Genomic DNA, 21,631 nt, shown 5'->3' with positions numbered 1-21,631 from the left:
TTCCCAATTGTGAACTTTTCATTTCTATGTAGTGGCATTCCAGCAGCGCCTGCATACGGAGTATATAATTATCTCCCATTTGATACGATATTTCCGGCTTGTATTCCCTATTTTGATTTCCTTGATAAAGGATTGCTGTTCACAAGGAATTGCTTAAGCTATAAAACCAAGAGTTCCAAATTGTGATTGTAAATTTTACGGACGCCAACACGAGTTGGTTGGCCGTTATGGAATATTCGTTTCACAGATGGTATCGGATATGTTCGTTATGTCGTAACTACAATCCGGATCAGCCACATGTGACGGGAGCAGGATCTGATTACCCTTCCGGTGCAACTGATATCATCCCAGTTTATGTTGGGGTTCGTGTTGCTTAGTCTTTAGTTTTCTATGTTGTGTATTGTATACTATTATTTGTCTGTTTGTCTTATTCTTTTTAGTATTGGTTTATTGTGATATATGTGTTTCACTTTGAATGTCCCTTTTTTTGCCCTTTGGGCCCCTAATTTCTAAACCTTAGGGACCATAACCCACTAAATCAATCCCAAGCTTCCTTTTGTGGTTATAAACATTGTGTTAAAATTTTATTGATTTCTGTTATCTTATACTATGATATATTTCGCCGGCCCCTTTTAAATATAGTTCGGTGGAATTTTGTAAGTATTTCAAACTTCATTGAAAAATATGTCTGCACGAAATGTCAAAGCTTTTATTCGTACACGCCAGGGACTTTCCATACTATAGTATATAACGTCCCTGTATACACTCAATCGATCCTTTATCTTTTATATAGTCAAAACTAAGACATCGAGTTGACTCTATAAACGGTCCGAGTTGACTTGTTGACGGTCCGAGATGTCATCACAAACCGATTTGTCTTTTTTGTAGACGGTCCGATTTGGTTATGGACCGAGTTTGCCTAGCACTCTGTATGGGGCGAAAAGAACAAACATTTTGACGACCTAACAATCAAGTTCATTCTTTTCAAGGTTGCGAAAATTAAAATGTTCGCACGTGGGGGTGTTTGTAAACTCATAGGAACGTTAAATCAAATCAGTGCTTCAAGTGTTGTAATCAGAAGTCCCAGGTAAAACCGATATTTATGCATGACATTTCTTTGAATGATTGAAGCAAGTCAACCGAGTTATGTAACGCGGTGTCGCTAATTTCGTAATCTCTTTCATAATTTGTCGTCTTGTCTTTTGTCGATTGGAAAACTATTTGACCTTAGGGTTAAGAAAACGTGTTCTGAAGTATAAACTCAAGTAATCAAACGAGTAACCATAGCTATAACTGGTGCAGTTTACGTCATCAATTACAAATTAAGTCTGGTTTATAGATATAAAAATTGTGATATGAGTGACAATGAGACAACTAAACTGAACCACTGCTGTTGTTTTGTTCTTATTTACACAAACAACAGGTCACTTCTTTACCACTGACCAATGCAATGCTTTAATCAGCCTACATCAATTTACCACTGACCAATGCAATGCTTTAATCAGCCTATATCAATTTACCACTGACCAGTTATCTGTGGCGAAGTATCAATCATTTGTCAATCAGAAGTTGCCAGTTGATGAGACAACTCTCTATAAAAGTCCTAATTTGTAACAGTAAACCATGCCATTATAGGTCAAAGTATGGTCTTCAACACCCAGCCTTAGCTCACACAGAACTGCAGTCCCCAAAAAGAACAAGTGTAAAACCATTCGAACGGGAAAACCAATAAAAAGGGGTATAGGAAAAATAAAAAAAAGACAGGAGTTAGTTTGTAGGCACTGTTCCTTTTCTTTGAATTTACATAATTAACAGGCTTGTTGAACACTACTTCCTAATTTAAGTGGCATATGTGTTCAACTGCAATTTTTATTCATTAAGATTGTCAGTTTCCCTATGGAAGCTCATGAATTTTCTCCAGGTACTCCTGCTTCCTAAAAACAGAAACAGAAAACTGGCTGCCTTAAAATAAAATGTAGCCATGGTAGCCAATAGTTCTGAAAATGGTATTAAAATCTATTAATGAAATCAATTCTGGCTTTAAATTTCTTCCCAATTAATCATGAATGCTGGATAAGAAAAAAACATGGAATACTTTTTATACGACCGCAAAAAAAAATTTGCGGTCGTATATTGGTATCACGTCGTCGTCAGCTGCGTCTGAAGACAGATGGTTTCCGGAATAATAACTTTAGTATAAGATAACAGAAACCAATAAAATTTTAACACAATGTTTATAACCACAAAAGGAAGCTTGGGTTTGATTTTGGGGGTTATGGTCCCTAAGGTTTAGAAATTAGGGGCCCAAAGGGCCAAAAAATAGCATTTATCTAGTGTCGGAACAATAAGTTGTGTATAAGTATTTCAATTGTTCTGAAATTGTACCACAATGTTTAATACCATAAGTAGAAGGTTGATATATATTTTAAGGGTTATTGGGCAAATAGTCTTGGAATAAAGGGCCAAAAAGGGTCCAAAAACAAGCATTTTTGTAGTTTCAAGTCAATAAATTGGAGTTATCTTTCTTTGTTTAGAATGGTTGTTGAATCACCTAAAACCAATGCTTTATATAATCTTCTTTGAAAATTGGAGTTATCTTTCTTTGTCCAGAATAGAAGTTGAAATAACTTAAATCAATGCTATATACAATATACAGTACGGGTAGGGACTTATTTTTATGGATGCCTTAATCCGTCTAGTCGGATATGAATAATCCGACATTTTTATGGTAGGTAGTATGTTCATTAAACAACAGATCCAGGTGTGAATGGTCCTTTCATCTTAATCCGTGTTGCTAGAATTACGGTTCACTGATTTCAGAATCAGATTACCTGTAATTTTAACCTCTCAGTCACTTTATTGATTATATTAGTTCTACATCGTATTTGACATAAAATATTTTTACAGGTGAAGTACTGGAGAAAACTTTGTTTAATAAAAATAGCCTATTTTTGTTAATTATGGTTTTGATATTTCAACTGCTAATATTTATTTTCTTTGTTCCTAAAAAATATTTTTATTTTATGTTCCTTTTCGGTTTTTTTTTTTTTTGGTATCTTTTTCTTATTTGTTTGCATAAATTTTTTAAACATATATATTTTTACATGTATTCTATTTCTTGAAACTTGCGGTTATTTTTATTTTACTGATTTATTTTCCACGTAAATCCATTGATTAGCAGAATGCTGTCTCAAGTGCTGCTGCATACGTTTGAGTTTGACGCGGTCACATGCAAAATATTTCTATAATTTGTATTTAATATTCAGTCTGTTGTGTCAGTTCCGAGATAAAAATAATTACAGTGAGCAACACTTGTATATTATTAGTAGCTTGATGATTCTTTGTAGTTTTTACTTTTTACTGTAAACAAATATTGTCCGAAAGTTGGTGTTGTATGACTAAAATAGAACGCAAATAATAACACTAGAAGAAAATATTGATTCTTCCCGGGCATAAGTTTATTTTAAGATTTCCGTGTTTGTTCATTATGCTAAATTAATATAATTGATCTGCATTTGGGGGTAGGGGGTAAAATGGGTCCGGATCTCGAAATCCCGGGCTTAAAAACACGAAGTCCCAAGGTCCCGAATTCAAATAAATTTAAATCCCGACATCGCGAAAAAAGAATTCCCAGATCCCGAAAGGGTTAATCCCGAAATCCCGAACATCATTGCATAATATTAATTTACGCACAATCCATGTAAAAAAGGAAACTTGTATGTTATATTTTTTATAGCAATCTAAAAAGAAAAAAAATTGCCGTGAAAAGACAATTCCATGATACACATATCAGTGATCAACAGCGTGTGTACGTGGTTGAACTTTAACTTGACTCCACTCACAATAATATTGAATGCTAATAAAAGATATTAAAGATCGATTTTGTCCACTGCACGAGATTTTTATATGGCGGGAAATGTCGTAACAGTAAACACAGGTGACCTTACTGACCGACCGTGGGAAAATTCATTCATGATTAAATTTGATGTTGAATGATTGACATTTATTGTGTTTTAGTTTTGAGGCTCTTGATCGATTTACCAGAATAGAAATTTAATCGATTTACATACATGTATAATCAAAACACGATTTAGTCTTCTTTAACTATTTTTTGTTTTATTTTTATCAGTCATTTCCCGGATTCCCATTTAAATAATCTATTTGGAGACCTCCTTTAAATTTCGGAAATAATACAACATCGATTTAAAAAATCATACTGACTGCACGAGCTTTAGAATGACTAGAAGTACGACGAAAAAGTAAAGACAGCTGATCATGACTAGTACGACTAGCCTTCAACCCCATTGGGGTATAAATGTGCATTTAGTCAATAAACTATATAAAGGTTAAACTTTGATTTTCGTGTATCGATTTGATACAATTTGTAAAATATATTTATAACACCGGCGATTTTCATAAAATATTTCAGACATGAAAATAGAAAGGCATATTTATATCGAGTGTCAACAATTTTAAATAAAATAAAAAAAATAGGAATCGAAATATGATCTCGGCGTTATTAATATTGTATTAAAGGAAACCAATTGTTTGACTTTCAAAGAGATTAACGGGAAACATGTCAAAATAGAAAGCACGAGTGATCTGTCTGACCAAAATGTTTCACTTGCGAGAAATGATTGACAGGTGTGAATAGATGTAGAGGCTCCGACGGGGAAAGTTGTATCAAAAGGAAAATAACTTAATTCACAATGCCTATACATATTTCATAAATACGATATGTTGGCCTTATACTTAAAATTGAGTTTCTTATAATAACATAGAAAGGAACAGGACGTTAAAAGCGGGAAATAATATAACCATCAACGAAAACTCGTATAATTTACGGGATTGAAGTCTCAACAATTTGATTTAAACTTCTATTGAAAACAGTCTTGGTTGTTATTAGGCTTATTATTTTGAATTAGATGAAATATTTACGGTTTACAAATACAAATACAAAATAGTTTATTGGCACAAAACTATTGAAATAATTGGCAACACAATATATTGTTAAAAATAGTCTTTATTTCATTTTCAAATTATAAAAAAAAAAAAATTGTATTCAATTTTAATTTTTATTCTTATATTTAATTTGAATTTTATTTCTTATATTTAATTTTAATTTGAATACAAAACAATATTTTACATTTATCTATCCTCCATAAATACTAATATATCTGTACAGGTAAAATTTAATTCTAATCAAGCTGGTACAGATTGATTTACGACCTTCCACTTGGATATTGCACAGCAGGTGTTTATTACACTGGGACAACTGTCCGACCAGTCTGACATCTAGACGGATTAAGGCATCCTTAAAAATAAGTCCCTACCTGTACTGTACAATGCAGTATTCACTTTCCTGCCACTGATAAATTAAAGCAATCTTTACCATTCAGTGATTACAAACACTTTGATTACCATTCTAGGGTTATGCCCCTTTACAAGTGGAAAAACTGAAGAATTTATTTAGTTTCTGTTCTCTTAACTAAAGTTTGTCTCAAGTAAATTTAATGAAATGTGTATATATAATGCTTATTACCTCTAAACTCAGTTTAAGTTCAATTTTTGGCACTTTTACAGTTCTTGAGTTATGTCCCTTTATAACGTTATATGCTAGCGGGGGCATCATTTGTGTCCTTTTGGACACATTCCCCATTTATTTTTTTAGAAGTTACTATTAATTGATATTAATTTTAACCATGACTGTATGACATTTTATATTTTTGATATTTTATGATGTATTTAAATGAGAAGTTATATTATTGTTGCAAACTCCATTTGAAACTTGAATTGAGATCATTTTTGGAATAAGGGAAAAGGGGAAGTGAGAAAAAAAATTGGTGTGGAGTCAATTTATTTTTCTCATTTCAGATTGCAGAATTTAAAAAGAAAATTTCTAAAAATATTTTTTCTTTTAGAGGATTAATATTCAACAGCATAGTAAATTGCTCAAAAGCAAAAAAAAAAATAAGTTCATCAGACCACATTCATTCTGTGTCAGAAACCTATGCTGTGTCAACTATTTAATCACAATCTAAATTCAGAGCTGGATCCAACTTGAATGTTGTGTCCATACTTGCCCCAACTGTTCAGGGTTCAACCTCTGTGGTCGTATAAAGATGTGCCCTGCGGAGCATCTGGTTTACATTGTATTTAGTTATATGGTTATGAGGAGTTTCCTTGAAATATTGTGTACACCTGATTTAAATTGCCTAAAAGTTTTGTTTTAATATATCTATCGTCAGAAATGAAAAAGTTTTCACACAAATGCAGTCAATCTCTAATAATAAATGTTATGAAATATATTTGTAAAACTTTATGTTTTGTAGAAATGCTGCTAAATATATATTAAGGAACTGTTCAGTTTCGACCAAGTTTGCAGATGTTGATGAGGACAATGATAGTTCACTTAATAGACTGAATGAAACAAAAAACACTTCAGATAGTGGTATAGCTGGTAAATTAAAACAACTTAAAATTGAAAAAATAAGTTCAGATTCAACAGATGAAAATTATTTTCCAAGGAATAAAAGTGACAGAACTAGTAGTAATGATTTTGATGAGGATTTCAATAAAGACGATGATATTCTAGGTTATTCAAATAACAGTTTTCAACAGAGAAGAACATTCAATAGAAAACCTCAGTTTAATAGAAATTCATATAGGTCTGACAATTTTGAGGAAGATTTGGAAGATGATGATAGTTTTAAAAGTAGTAGATCATTCAATAGAGGATCTCAGTTCAATAAACCTAGAGGTGGAGACTTTCAAAGGAATTTTAATAGCAGCTTTCAAAATAGAAATGAAGACAGAGGTTTCCAAAGGGGAAGATTTGGCAATGATTTTGGAAGAGACAATTTTGCATTTAAAAGAAGGGAACAAAGAAAACCAGCAGAATACAAAGAATTTCAAAAAGATTTCTATAAAGAAAGTGAAAGTGTGCGGAATAGATCTAATGTAAGTCACTTGCAGTATTCAGTAGAGTTTGAAATAAAGCATGTGTACAATTACTACAATATCAAGTTTTTGTAATGTTACATCAGTTTCTTTGAAAATGAATTACAACTTAATCTGTGATATATAAACGAAAGCTGGTCTTCTAATCATTTTCAAGTTATTGAATGTCTTTTTGAAAGGAGACAATTGACCTAGACCTCATGTCATTGATACTTGTAGGTACTAAGCCTGCTAAGACCTTGAACTCTAACCTTAATTAGTAATCAATTATGGAGTACAGAAAACTCTTCAGCTTGTCTACTTTTGTTAAATAAGTAAAACACTGCCTTTTCATCTTTTGAGAATTTTAATCATGTTAACTTACTGATCAAGGTATATGACATCACAGTGACATAACTATGTTTTAATATTGTTTGTTCATAATTTTTTGTAGGAAGAAGTTAAAGAATTTTATAAAAAGCATCAGATAACATTATCTAATACAGAATTAAATCCATTGGAAACATTTGAAGAAGCAGGATTTCCAGGTATTTTGACAACTCTGTTGCTGTGATATAGTTTAGTTTTAGTGTTAAGGATGTATGCCTCTGAGGAGCCAAAAATTTCTAGAATTAAACTTTTTTTCTAAACCTGATTTTTGGGTTTATATGACTGTAAAAAAATAATTGGTGAAGAAAAAATCATATGGTGGTGTGCTTCTTTTTTTGCTACAGCCCTCTGAAAGTACCCAATTTTGATGATTTTTCAATTTTTCATCAATTTTTACCCATTTTTGGGCTATTATCGTGAAAAAAAATCACAGTTCAACAAAGATGAAGTGAACCAATCTGAATAAATTCAACTCAAAATAACTATAGGTAGGTGTTAATACAAGAAAGTTTTATCATATTTTGATGCTTTTTCGGGTCAAATTTACCATGTTGACATTTTTGTAAATTTTAGATTTTTCTCAGTTTTAGGAACAAAATGCATATAATTTCAACTTCCTTGTTATAAATGATTAAAAAAATACATATCTAAGAAATTTGAAAAGAAAAAGTTATATGGGATGTACATGTTTCTGGTAAAATCATTTTTTGTACCCCTCACCCATTTTTCTCAAAATTTCACTAAAAAAGACTGACTTGATCAGTAATAAATTTTTAAATTTTCATTACTCAAAAACTACTTATTGGAAATACACAGTTCTTTCACAGAGTTAAGTTTGATTATGATAATTATCAAATTCTTTACTATTTTCCACTTTTATCACATATTTTGGAAATAACCAGAACAAGATTTCAATGAGACTCAAATGTCAGAAGAATACATCCTTAATATAAATATGAAAACTATGTTCATCAAGTTCATGTAATACATTTTTTTATCTGCAAAATCCTATCTGACTTATGCAGTTTAAATAACATTTGTAAAACTCTGTGCAAGCAAATTAATGACATAAAATAAGCCATGTAAGCGTTGAAATAGCTTTTCATACAATTTTCAGTAAAAATAACATTTTATATGATTATAACTGTCTTTGCCCATTAACAGATTGTTACAAAAATACGATATATGTAAATGGTATTTGAAATATCATTTTGTAGAGCAATATACAGGTTATACCTACACCCCAAAATTATTGACAAACCTTCTTTGTAGATACCATCAACAGAAAATTGCAAGAAGAATCTTTTACATCACCAACAGCAATCCAGGCTGTTACCTGGCCCCTGGCATTGTCTGGGAAAGATGTTATAGGTATAGCACAAACAGGATCAGGGAAAACATTAGGAGTAAGTCTTTTGGTAGTTACAGATAGAATTGTGGTAAAAGCAAAATTGGATTTTTAAAACTACTGGAATAGATTCTTGCTAGATTAGCAAACTTTTAATACAGAAGTTCAATTCTTTACTTAAATTTTCATTTTTATATGAAAACATTATCATTATATTTTCTACTAAAATTTTCATTTTTATATGAAAACATTATCATTATATTTTCTACTTAAATTTTCATTTTCAAATGAAAACATTATCATTATATTTTCTACTTAAATTTTCATTTTCAAATGAAAACATCATTATATTTTCGTATGGTATAATTAGTGGAAATACTATGGTACATTAAAACAAATATTTTACACTTGAATACAATATTATATATTGTGGAATACCTTCAGCTGGAAATTTACATGAACATCTTAGAAGATCTGCTGAAAAACAAACTAAAAAATTATATTCGGTCAAAATTATATTCGGTCATAAACTAATTTCAGACAAACTAACATATGTACATTTTAGCACAACTCATACATGTGAAAATATATATACAAATGTAGTCATTATAATGTAGGATTCATTGTACAGTATAGTCAAAGTTTTTGTCAAGCCAGTTGTATCGAGAAAGTTTTTTTGACAAATATCTACCAAAGAATAGACCTGTGTAAAAAACAAATGTTATATATGATATCATGTTGTATTCTGTTTTCAGTTTATGTTGCCAGCATTTGTTCATATACAGCACCAGGAAAAATTACAGCGAGGAGATGGTCCAATAGTAAGTATAGATTGTTTTATATCTTATTAAAAATTAGATCCTAATGTATCTTGAGTTAATTGATTGATTGTGAGTCAAGAATAATTCAATATACTTATGCTCAATCCTAGTCTAATTTTTTTGTTTCAAATTAACTCCAAGTTTGAATATAAGGCCAAATAAAAAAGTATGTGTGGTTCCAGTTACATCTGAAAAAAAGTTAGGGTAGGTAGGTAGGGATTTTTTTTTATTTTATGTTTTTTTTTTACATTGAGTCTATGGGAGCAACATTCTGACTTTAACAGTGCTGAATGAAAAATGACAATAAAATCTTTAGGGTAGGCTATTTTTAAGCCGAAAAAGTAGGGACGGTAGGGTTACTGGAACCACACATATATTTTTATTTGGCCTAAGTAAAGAACAACACTTGTAAGATATACTTTTTAGGGATCATCAATAGTTTTAGTGATAATTTATGGTCTAGACAAAAGTATATTTCTCATAGTGTAGCTTTAATAGTAACAAGAGAATAAGAGAATTATTGATAGAACTTATAATAAGAGAACAGACAAATTATTAAACTGCCAGGAGTTAAAAAGAATAAAGCATTACCAATTACAAAAGTATGTCGAGAATATAAGTCATTGTAAGTGAATCTTTTTTTTTTTTTTTTATAAAATTATTATAAACTATATATTCCCTCTTCAAATTGAAAGGCAGAAACTATATCAATATTCATAGAGCATCAGCTAAAGTTTCAGCAAGCGCTCTGTTAAAAAAGAAATTTAAAACAATTATATTTGATGTAGTGTACTAATGCAATTTTTAATATTAGAATGTTGATACACATAGTCTGTTTTTGTAAATGTTTAGCTTGTGTTAACATCTCTGAATAGTACAAGTTGTTGTCAACACGTCCATTTTTATGACATCATTTGGATATTGTATATATTCAATTAATCTAATTATCTCCATTTCTTTCTTTATAGTGTTTAGTGTTAGTACCAACAAGAGAGTTATGTCAACAAGTACAGGAAGTAGCTGATCGGTTTGGTTATCCAATGAGAATGAGGAGTGCAGCAATCTATGGTGGTGCTAATAGGTATCCACAGTTACAGAAACTGTCAAGAGGTAAACATAGGATAGAGAAATGCATGTTATACTTTCCCCTTGACATTTTAAAAGTAGTGTTCACTTAATTTTGCATTCTAACTTTTGTATGATTTTAATTTTATTGTTGTCACTGTGTTTTAGTACTTTATTTAGTCTGTCTGTCTGTCCATCCATATGTCAGTCTGGCAAATCAGTTTCCATACTTGATTGTTAATTCTTGAAGATACAGATTTTATATTTGGTGTACCGGTATTGTTTTATCATGACAAGTTACAGATGAAGTTACAATTTTGTTACATTCTGATGTATATGTGCAGTTAAGGTCCTTGGACTTATACAATTCACCTAAATAATCAGTTTTCTGCACTTTTTTGCATCATGCTTAAAGATACTGTTTGAAAATTGGTATATAAGTTTATGATGATAATGACAAGTTGCAGATCTTTCAATTTTTTTTCTGGTCTGATGAATTTGTACAGAGTTGAAGTCCTTGAACTCACTCACATAATCAGTTTTCTGCACTTTTTTTATGCCCCACCTACGATAGTAGAGGGGCATTATGTTTTCTGGTCTGTGCGTCCGTTCGTCTGTTCGTTCGTCCGTTCGTTCGTCCGTTCGTCCGTCTGTCCCGCTTCAGGTTAAAGTTTTTGGTCAAGGTAGTTTTTGATGAAGTTGAAGTCCAATCAACTTGAAACTTGGTACACATGTTCCTTATGATATGATCTTTCTAATTTAAATGCCAAATTAGAGTTTTGACCCCAATTTTACGGTTCACTGATAGAAAATGATAGTGCAAATTTCAGGTTAAAGTTTTTGGCTTCAGGTTAAAGTTTTTGGTCAAGGTAGTTTTTGATGAAGTTGAAGTCCAATCAACTTGAAACTTAGTATACATGTGCCCTATGATATGATCTTTCTAATTTAAATGCCAAATTAGAGTTTTGACCCCAATTTTACGGTTCACTGAACATAGAAAATGATAGTGCAAATTTCAGGTTAAAGTTTTTGGTCAAGGTAGTTTTTGATAAAGTAGAAGTCCAATCAACTTGAAACTTAGTATACATGTGCCCTATGATATGATCTTTCTAATTTAAATGCCAAATTAGAGTTTTGACCCCAATTTTACGGTTCACTGAACATAGAAAATGATAGTGCAAATTTCAGGTTAAAGTTTTTGGTCAAGGTAGTTTTTGATAAAGTAGAAGTCCAATCAACTTGAAACTTAGTATACATGTTCCCTTTGATAAGATCATTCTAATTTTAATGCCAAATTAGAGAATTTATTCCAATTTCACAGTCCTTTAAACATAGAAAATGATAGTGTGAGTGGGGCATCCGTGTACTGTGGACACATTCTTGTTTTGTCATGCTTAAAGATATTTACTAGATATTATTTTATAGTCTACACCGTGACAAGTTATAGATCAAGTTAGAATTTTGTTCCAATACCATGAATTTTTAAACGGAAGGGGTCTATGTATTGTCATTCAATATTCTTAGAATGCTTGATATTCTTTTGATAATTTGGCTAATATTAGATAGGTATTGCAATTGAGTTTAATATTTTTTAAATACTGTATATATTTTCCTTCAGGTGCTGAAGTGTGCATTGCCACTCCTGGTAGACTGAATGATTTTCTTAGTTCCGGTGAAACAAATCTAGATAGATGTACATGCCTTGTGTTAGACGAGGCAGACAGAATGTTAGATATGGGATTTGAACCACAGATTAGACAAATAATAGAACAAATTAGGGTAAGTTGATGAAATAAAAAAAAAATCAATTTCACAGAAAAACAATCTGCCAGTGAACACAAAGTAGCAGTAAAATTTCATTTTTTACAACTAGAACTTTAGAAATATATGTTTTGTATGTTTCGTTGATTTAGAAGAAATGATTTAAAATCTTATTGATTTTACTTCAGTTTTATATCATAAAATTAAGCATGTTTATGTATAGCAAATTTTCATGCTGTTGGTATATTTAGTTTGAATTTAATCTATTGCTAGTTTAAACTTTGCCCTTGGGTATTGAAGAGAAATAAAAAGAACAACGTAAAGTAGAGTCTCTGAAATATCTTTAGACATATAGATTAGGAGGATATACAATATAAAATTACTCTGGTCATATTTACCCTTAACTTGGCCGTCTCTACAGTATTTTATAATAACCTTGTAAAGGTTTGAATACATATATTTCATAAATTGTATTATTTATTTTTAGCCTGACAGACAAACACTAATGTGGAGTGCTACATGGCCTGAAGAAGTACAAGAGTTAGCCAATGATTACCTGTCCGATCATGTCAAGATAAATGTTGGATCAGTCGATCTAATTGCAAACAAAAGCATCAAACAAGAAGTTGTTATATGTAATTCACATGAAAAACCTCAAGAGTAAGTTATATTTTTCTGTAGATTAGTACATCAGTTATAATTACTACATTAATGGAATGTGGCTGAAGTATAGCATTGTTATGTATTATATTTATGTTTTAATTACAAACGAAAGTGAACCAACGCCTGGTGAGTCTGTAATACGGTAGAGTCCATAAAGTGGATACCCGAGGGTATGCAGGGTCGTTATGATAAAAAACATAAAATGTAGAGAGCCTTATAACAACAACACTTTAGGGACTGCTGCAGAAATTTATTGATCGACATGTTTCGGTGCCTAGGGCACCGTCATCAGGATAAAAACAATACATAAAATCATGTTGAAGTAAAAAATCGGGTTGTTAAAATTTAAACGTCACAATGTTACAATGGTAAGTAACGTTATTAATAGCAACATACTGAAAGTGAAAGTGAAAGTTGATTGTAAGTATGTAAATAAACTATAAAAAGAAATTAAAATAAAATGTTTTTGTTGTGAAAATGTTTGTTAAAATTATTCTGCCAACATGTGTTTGTCCTCTTGCATCGTGGAAAGAATAATACAATAAGTTGTCAGGCTGTGTATATATACTGTATAGGTTGTGTGGTCTGAATGTTCTGTTAACTTTCTTCCCCAAAATAGACGACATTTTATCAACAATTCCGTACCATTTCGACTGGCTTCCCTTGGCCAGAGGTACTGCTTCCAATCGCGTCAGGAATGCTGTAAAATGTTTCGGTCGCCGAAAGTAAAGGACAAAGTATAAATATCACTAGTCTATGTTGAATTTTAACTATGTGTTCGTTCATCAAACTATCGGGAATGGCCCGTAATCTGTAAAAGTGGTTGTATCTTGAGGGTTGTGTGTTTGATTAACATATTTTCGGGAGCATCAGATTGAATTTGAAGAATACGAAATCGGGTGCATTTAATTTCAAATGAATTCTGTTAGAGAGAAATAAGTTCCTATCACTGTTCTCTTCCTCCTTAAGGCTCGTTTTGGGTTAAGATGGTCCGTTATTATCTATTTCTTTTCTTATGGTTGATGGCAGCATTCTCGGAAGGTTCCTGTGGGTGCCTCAATAAAATATAACTTTGTTTCTTCTGTGCGAATGGCTAGTATGATTAGCGCGGGTTGCAACGGCGGTTCCTAATTAAAGGAATGCAGGGGTTCACGATAAAAAATAAAATCAATTACAAACGAAAGTGAACCAACGCCTGGTGAGTCTGTAATACGGTAGAGTCCATAAAGTGGATACCCGAGGGTATGCAGGGTCGTTATGATAAAAAACATAAAATGTAGAGAGCCTTATAACAACAACACTTTAGGGACTGCTGCAGAAATTTATTGATCGACATGTTTCGGTGCCTAGGGCACCGTTATCAGGATAAAAACAATACATAAAATCATGTTGAAGTAAAAAATCGGGTTGTTAAAATTTAAACGTCACAATGTTACAATGGTAAGTAACGTTATTAATAGCAACGTACTGAAAGTGAAAGTGAAAGTTGATTGTAAGTATGTAAATAAACTATATGTATGTTTTAAGTACAAATTCATTATGTATTTTACAGTAGTTACTAGCTGTTTGTTCAGAAGAATTAGTAAAATTAGACAAAATTAGTGGGAGGAAAATATTTATTAGTTAAACCATTTTAATTATCGTTAATCAATCTTACTTTATTTTCCATCTCCATCATATAATTATGTAGTTTTACAATTTTAAAGTGTAAAACTGTTATTCTGTTCCATCCTTTTAATTTACTTTTTCAAGTCTCCCTGCAGATGATATAATGGTGCCCTGTAATGGTCTCCACCTTTGATTGAAATATAATACTATTGTGTTGTTGAGCAAAAAATTACTAAATGAAAGCTTCATGTGTGAAATTTTTACTTGTGTGCATCCAACCCTTGTGGACAAAATAATGTTATGAATTGCACATCAAGTGTCTGTTTGACATCTAGATGTATAAAGTGACCTCCACGTCCAGAACTCTAAATATGTATGAAATAGTTTACTCTGTTTTATATGCTCAATATTTTATTATTTTCTTTCTTTTTAGATTGGGGAAAATATTACAACAAATTATACATTCTCCAAATGATGAAAAGGTGTTGATATTTGCACAGACCAAAGTTATGTGTGAGAGAATAAGCCAAGAAATCAGAAGAAATGGGTATGTTTTCTTTTTTGATACCTCAACAAGTTTATACTTTATGTTACAAACAATACAGTGGTATCAGATTTGAAATCTTTTAAATAATTATTGGTAGAAATAATATTAACTGGAACAATAATTCAACAAACTGTTCTGTATAATATTTTACAAATATTTGCTTTATTTTCTTTCTTATTAGGTCTAAAAGGAAGATAGCTCAACCCTTATAATCAATGATCAATTACAAACATCAAACAATCAATGTTTTGTTTTAAGCTATAAATCATTGATAAACAAACGATCTCTACGGTAACACTGTCTGTTATATTAGAAAATCTTTTCAGACAGTAAGTGATAGTTTGAAAACCTTACTTATGTGCAATTAAAGCATATAATTTATTTGAATATTTCAGCATTAATAATGTATGTATCCATGGTGATAAAAGTCAGAGACAAAGGGACCACAGCTTAGAAGGTAATTATAATCATTTAAATTTTGATTTACTGTTTAAGTCATATTATCAAATTCGCCAAATTTTGAAATTAATTGCTGTTGAGTTATTGCCTTCCTGTACTCTTATTCTCCAATCACTTATCTGTATGCAGCAACCTCAACATGTCCCTTCTCATAAGAAATTTTGCAATTTCAAAGGGAAGAAAAACCATAATAGATAACATAGAGGGAAGTATTAATTGATTCTTACAAATTTTTTTTTATATATGTACACCATTGTCCAAATCATTTAACAATTAATATGACATATTTTAATCTACAAATAGAAACACATGGAATATATTAAAAAGTCAGTATCAAGAGGCATATAGAATATGATAGGATTATTATTATATACCAACTCTTATTGTGTTCATAGAAACCAGGATAAAGATAAAAGTTAGTGGACTTCTTTTCTTGTTCACCTTGTTAAGCAAATATTTTATTTTGTAAATTACCAGTAGAAAATATTTTCTTTACAGTATTTCGTAATGGAAGAGTAAAAATCATGGTTGCCACAGATGTTTGTGCTAGAGGATTAGGTAAGACTGAAGTATAGATAGATAATGCTTACATTTTTGCTATTTAAAAGAAGTATTGGATAACGGTTTCAATATGAAAACAATGTTACTTTGGCATGGTGGAATTTTGAGCATTAATTTTTGTCCTCATCTTTTATCTAATACCTCTTCAAATATCAAGCAAAGCTTTTAAATTCTTTAATAAGTGTTAGAAAATTGACAGAAAGAGTAATTTATTTATTTAGAAACATTGTAAGTAAATCAAGGTAATTACATAGTATACCTGCATTTTAGATGTAACTACACTAAATATTAATTTCCATGCATTCAAATTTGCAGTTAAAACTTATCAAAGCTTGTTTGTGAACATTTATTTTTGCAGTTATTTCAAATTATTTGAATGTATTCCTATCTTATGCAAATAAGCTACCAAAAAAATATATAAATATTTCTTTTATCAATTATACAATAAATGTTAATGTTTATTTTTAGATGTTAGTGACATTACATATGTTGTGAATTATGACTTCCCCCCAAAAGGAGTAGAGGATTATATCCATAGAATAGGTAGAACTGGTAGAGCAGGAAATTCAGGAACAGCAGTCACATTGTTTTCACATGATGACAGGAGTTCTGCTAGAGATTTGATAAAGATCATGAAACAAGCAGACCAAGAGGTCCCTGAAGAATTGATGGAAATGACAAGATGTAAGTTATCCTGCAAACAAGGTCATGTGACCTACACAAAATTTTCTAGTCCATGGCTTTACAAATGATTTTTAGAAAAGGGAAAATTGTTCAAAATTTGTCTAATATAATTCATGATACAACTCGTCTAAACATCAACCCAACAATGTTAGATCTGTAAATTTGGTTTCACAAATTTTTTGTTCTTCCCTCGCCAGGATTATATATATCAATTCGAAAATTTATCAGAAGTATTCTCTATTGTTTGAGATGTCCATTTCTTAAAAGGTTGATTTGTTATTGATAATAATGAATCATACTTACAATAAAAAAAAATGATTATGCCCAACAAAAAGATTTTAAAGCTTATCAGGCCAAATTAAGAAAAGAATGATGAAGAATGGAGTTTTTAAACTGTATGATAGAATTTAGAAACATGCTGTGATGCCTTTGAATCAAATGATTTTATAAGCCCTTATTGGTTATGTTAAATTTTGTTGGTTTTATAGTTCCATTAAAGTGATACATTATTGTATTCTTTCTGAATTAAAGGTGTTGTTCTTAAATATAGGGTTTTGTCTAGATTTATTTTAATGCCCCACCTACGATAGTAGAGGGGCATTATATTTTCTGGTCTGTGGCTCCGTCCGTCTGTTTGTCCGTCCGTAGTCTGTGGTTCCGTTCGTCCGTCCAGGTTAAAGTTTTTGGTCAAGGTAGTTTTTGATGAAGCTGAAGTCCAATCAACTTGAAACTTAGTACACTTGTTGCTTATGAGATGATCTTTCTAATTTTTAAGCCAAATTAGACTTTTGACTCCAATTTCACGGTCCACTGAACATAGAAAATGAAAGTGGGAGTTTCAGGTTAAAGTTTTTGGTCAAGGTAGTTTTTGATGAAGCTGAAGTCCAATCAACTTGAAACTTAGTACACTTGTTGCTTATGATATGATCTTTCTAATTTTAATGCCAAATTAGATAATTACCCAATTTCACGGTCCATGGAACATGGAAAAGAATAGTGCGAGTGGGGCATCCGTGTACTTTGGACACATTCTTGTTTCTAATAAAAATCATTCAACTATTATATGTGTAGCACCTGTAGTAAAAACATTTTTTGAAAGGCTTTTTGTTTTGAGTTGGATGTTAGTTTAATTTTAATTGATTACAAGTCTTGTGTAAAGGTCAAGGTCACATGCACTTGATTTACAAGCTTTCCCCTCAGAGCTGATTGACATTATTTGGTATGATTTTTCATCACTACAAGATGGTGTAAAGCAAAAAAGATTTGAATCAATAGAGCTTATGTTTTCTGTATACATTGTACTGATATTCATCTATAGATAAAGCTTTTGAAATTTAACTGATCAGAACATAAATTTAAATCCTAGTTGGCAGAGGCGCCCTTTATACATGTACCATCAAAATATGTTATTTAAGTACCTAGACGGTCAAATCTTGTTTCAAACATTGCTACTATTTATCATTACTTCATATGATCTTTATTTTCAGATTCCCATGGTAACCAAAGAAGAAATAGCCGATACCAACCAAGTTACAGAAGAGACTCCAGAGACTACCAAGACAGAAGATCTTTCAGACCCAGAATGAATAGAGGAGAAGGATATGGTTCAGGCTTTACTCGCATGGACGATTGATACTGTCAAATGCTAGACCGATCAAGCATAAAGTTGGACATATATAAGACTGAAAACTGTGATCATGTACAATATGTATATATCAAATGAAATTTTTAAGATCTTCAGAAAATTGACATTTTAAAAATTTTATTACTGAAGACATTTACTTATATTTTCATTTTAAAATTTGTGATAAATCATTTGCTCATTAAAAAATGCAAATGCATTACCGCAAATACTTTGGATTTAAAATATAATATCCAAATCTTTTTTAAAGTTCAAAATTATGGTTAAAAATTCATTGTTGCATGAAGAATGAATACAAATGTAGGCATGAGATGTTTGTTAGTTATAATTTATTTGTAATAAAATAAGTAAAACCAATTTTGAGTTATAAAATTGATTTAATTTTGTAACTATTATAAACCCAGTCATGAATCGTTAGCAATGTATCTTCCAATGACCTTGTCCAGCCATTTCTTTGTTTGTCTGTGGGTTTGTTAATTTCATTACATTTAACTTTGCTTGTGTAATTCATGAAATGTTAATATATTTGGACTAGAAATTTTTAATGTATTTTTCTACTGTGTTACAGATTGTGAGATATGGGATATTACAAGAACCATTTTCTGTAATTTTTTGGTATACTTGAATATTACTTTAAAAAATAAAACAACAAAAATACCAAATTCAATTGTAAAAAATTCAAAATGGAAAGTCTGTAATCTAATGGCAAAACCAAAAGTTAAAACACATCAAAAGAATGGATAACAACTGTCATATTCCTGACTTAGTACAGGCATTTTCTTATATAGAAAATAGTGGAGTAAACCTGGTTTTAGAGCTGACTAAACCTCTCACTTATACAACAGCAGCACATAATTCCATTATATTGACAAAACAAACAGACAAAACTGAACTGTGACAATCAATACATCTTGATGTATTTGGTTCGGAAACTGTAAAAGGTATCTTATTTGTATGCAGGCTCACTGGAAAGATAAACATGAATGTATTGCAATTTTATAACAAGCGTGCACACGCTGATATGTCTTGCCTTCTTTACTAATCCTTGATATTATGTTAGTCCTAAATATAAAGCTTTATTACAACAGTCATATACTCCTAACATTAACCAAGAAAACTAAACATTGAACAATGAACATGAGTTCAAGGTCAGATGAACCATGCTTGGCAGACATGTACAGTTAACAAATCTTCCATACAACAAATATAGTTGATCTATTGCTTATAGAATCAAAGTGATGGAAATCACTCATGGAAAGATTAGAAGAGTAGTTTGAATTATCTAGTAAATGTTACCAACTATCCTTGTAAAACATAAATCTGGACCAACAGATTAAAACTTTAAAATGTCAACCAAAAAAAAAAAATGAAAAATGTTGTTTTTGGGCATTTTGTCAGTTGAAACAGAGGTTATATGGCATTGAAGATTATAAGTTTTAGAGTGCCTTTTGGTCAATTTTTAAAGTATTTTTCAACACAGGGCATTGAAAATGTACCTTTTCAACGTAAACCAATTAAAAAACTTATCTTATTGAAATGTGGATTCTTTCTTGATTGCAAAAATATATATTCACTTCTAAAAAAAATTCAAATGACTAAAATAGACATAATGATTGATGGGAAATAAACTAATAAACAATGGTTTGTTATAGTTAAAAGTTTTAAAATTTTTATACTGTTTCAGATAAAAAAAAAAGTGTACTAATTTAATTGTTGATTAATTACAGATGATTATTGGAAATTTATCAAGTAAATTATAGGCCTTACTTGAATACCTTTTATTTATTCATATTTATATTCATATTTCATTTTCTTAAGATCTTGTTAATCCATTAATCATTTATCTTTCAGATATAATTTACAGAATCACTTTATGTAATGTAGATCAAAAGTAATTGGCAATAAATAAATCTATCATCCTTATAAATATCAAACATCTAATATACACATTTGTGTATTCAATTATGAGGTCAAATACTTGTGTATTAAGAAGTATATGTACATTGATTGGTCTGTAGACTTATGTAAGACTGAGGTTGATAGGTAATGTGGTCAATTTGATTGGCAGTTTAGGAGGTGGGGCATTGTAATTAAAGGTCCACCTTGTCTCTGATTGTTTAGTGATAATGACAGTTGTCAATCATACTAGTTGAATCAATACCCAGTTACCTAATCAAAATGTTTTTTAAAATGCCTGCACATCAACACACCTTAATGACATACATTCTTGAATGAACTGCTCCAATAATATACCCAGTTTTTTCAGTGTATATGTGTATTATGTGCACATACATGAGAACTATAGGGAACTATATTTCAGTGTGAATACATTTAGTAACAGTAGCTAACCTGTCCTGTTGTTAGGGAGGTCGGTGCCTAAGTAAAGATTTAGAACAAGTTCTAATCTTTCCAAAAACAGACCAAAACATGAAAACTTCAGACTGAGCAATGAACCGTGAACATGAGGTCAAGGCCAAATAAAGCCTGCACAACTCACATATAGGTCATAAAATATTTCCATACACCAAATATAGTTGACCTATTGCATATAGTATAAGAAAAAAAGACCAAAACTCAAAAACTTAACTTTGACTAGTTAACCATGAAAACGAGGTAAAGGTCAGATGACACCTGCCAGCTAGACATGTATACCATACACCAAATATAGTAGCCCTATTGCATGCAGTATAAGAAAAACAGACCAAAACACAAAAACTTTGCTATAACCACTGAACCATGAAAATGAGGTCCAGGTCAGATGACACCTGCCAGTTGGACATGTACACCTTGCAGTCCATCCATACACCAAATATACTAGACCTATTGCTTATAGTATCTGAAATATGGATTTGACCACCAAAACTTAACCTTGAAGGTCAAGTGAAAAGTGTCTGATGGTCATGAGGACCTTGCAAGGTAGGCACATACCAAATATAGTTATCCTATTACTTATAGTAAGAGAGAATTTAACATTCAAAAAATCTTAACTTTTTTTCAAGTAGTTGCTGAACCATGAAAATGAGGTAGAGGACATTGGACATGTGACTGACAGAAACTTCATAACATGAGGCATCTATATACAAAGTATGAAGCATCCAGGTCTTCAACCTTCTAAAATATAAAGGTTTTAAGAAGTTAGCTAA

General features: G+C 31.0%; 1 protein-coding gene across 1 annotated transcript; it reads left to right on the top strand.

Annotated features, from left to right (window-relative positions):
* Window positions 1-942: 942 nt before the first annotated feature.
* On the top strand, window positions 943-18,845 carry LOC143045939 (uncharacterized). Its single transcript, XM_076218789.1, has 13 exons — window positions 943-1,087; window positions 6,333-6,960; window positions 7,394-7,487; window positions 8,602-8,735; window positions 9,433-9,498; window positions 10,467-10,608; window positions 12,182-12,342; window positions 12,812-12,984; window positions 15,029-15,142; window positions 15,538-15,599; window positions 16,100-16,159; window positions 16,631-16,846; window positions 18,334-18,845. Exons 1-13 carry the CDS (start codon window positions 1,005-1,007, stop codon window positions 18,477-18,479), a joined length of 2,079 nt encoding a protein of 692 aa, XP_076074904.1. The 5' UTR covers window positions 943-1,004; the 3' UTR covers window positions 18,480-18,845.
* The last annotated feature ends 2,786 nt before the right edge of the window (window positions 18,846-21,631 follow it).

Source organism: Mytilus galloprovincialis, chromosome 9 (assembly GCF_965363235.1).
Source record: "Mytilus galloprovincialis chromosome 9, xbMytGall1.hap1.1, whole genome shotgun sequence".
In the NCBI taxonomy this organism is placed as follows: domain Eukaryota; kingdom Metazoa; phylum Mollusca; class Bivalvia; order Mytilida; family Mytilidae; genus Mytilus; species Mytilus galloprovincialis.
This window is presented reverse-complemented; position numbering and strand designations above follow the sequence as displayed.

Coding starts and splice junctions, on each gene's coding strand:
- LOC143045939 (XM_076218789.1), top strand. CDS start 1,005: ATGTTCGCACGTGGGGGTGTTTGTAAACTCATAGGAACGTTAAATCAA. Junction 8,736..9,432: donor GATCAGGGAAAACATTAGGA/GTAAGTCTTTTG, acceptor TTCTGTTTTCAG/TTTATGTTGCCAGCATTTGT. Junction 10,609..12,181: donor GTTACAGAAACTGTCAAGAG/GTAAACATAGGA, acceptor ATTTTCCTTCAG/GTGCTGAAGTGTGCATTGCC.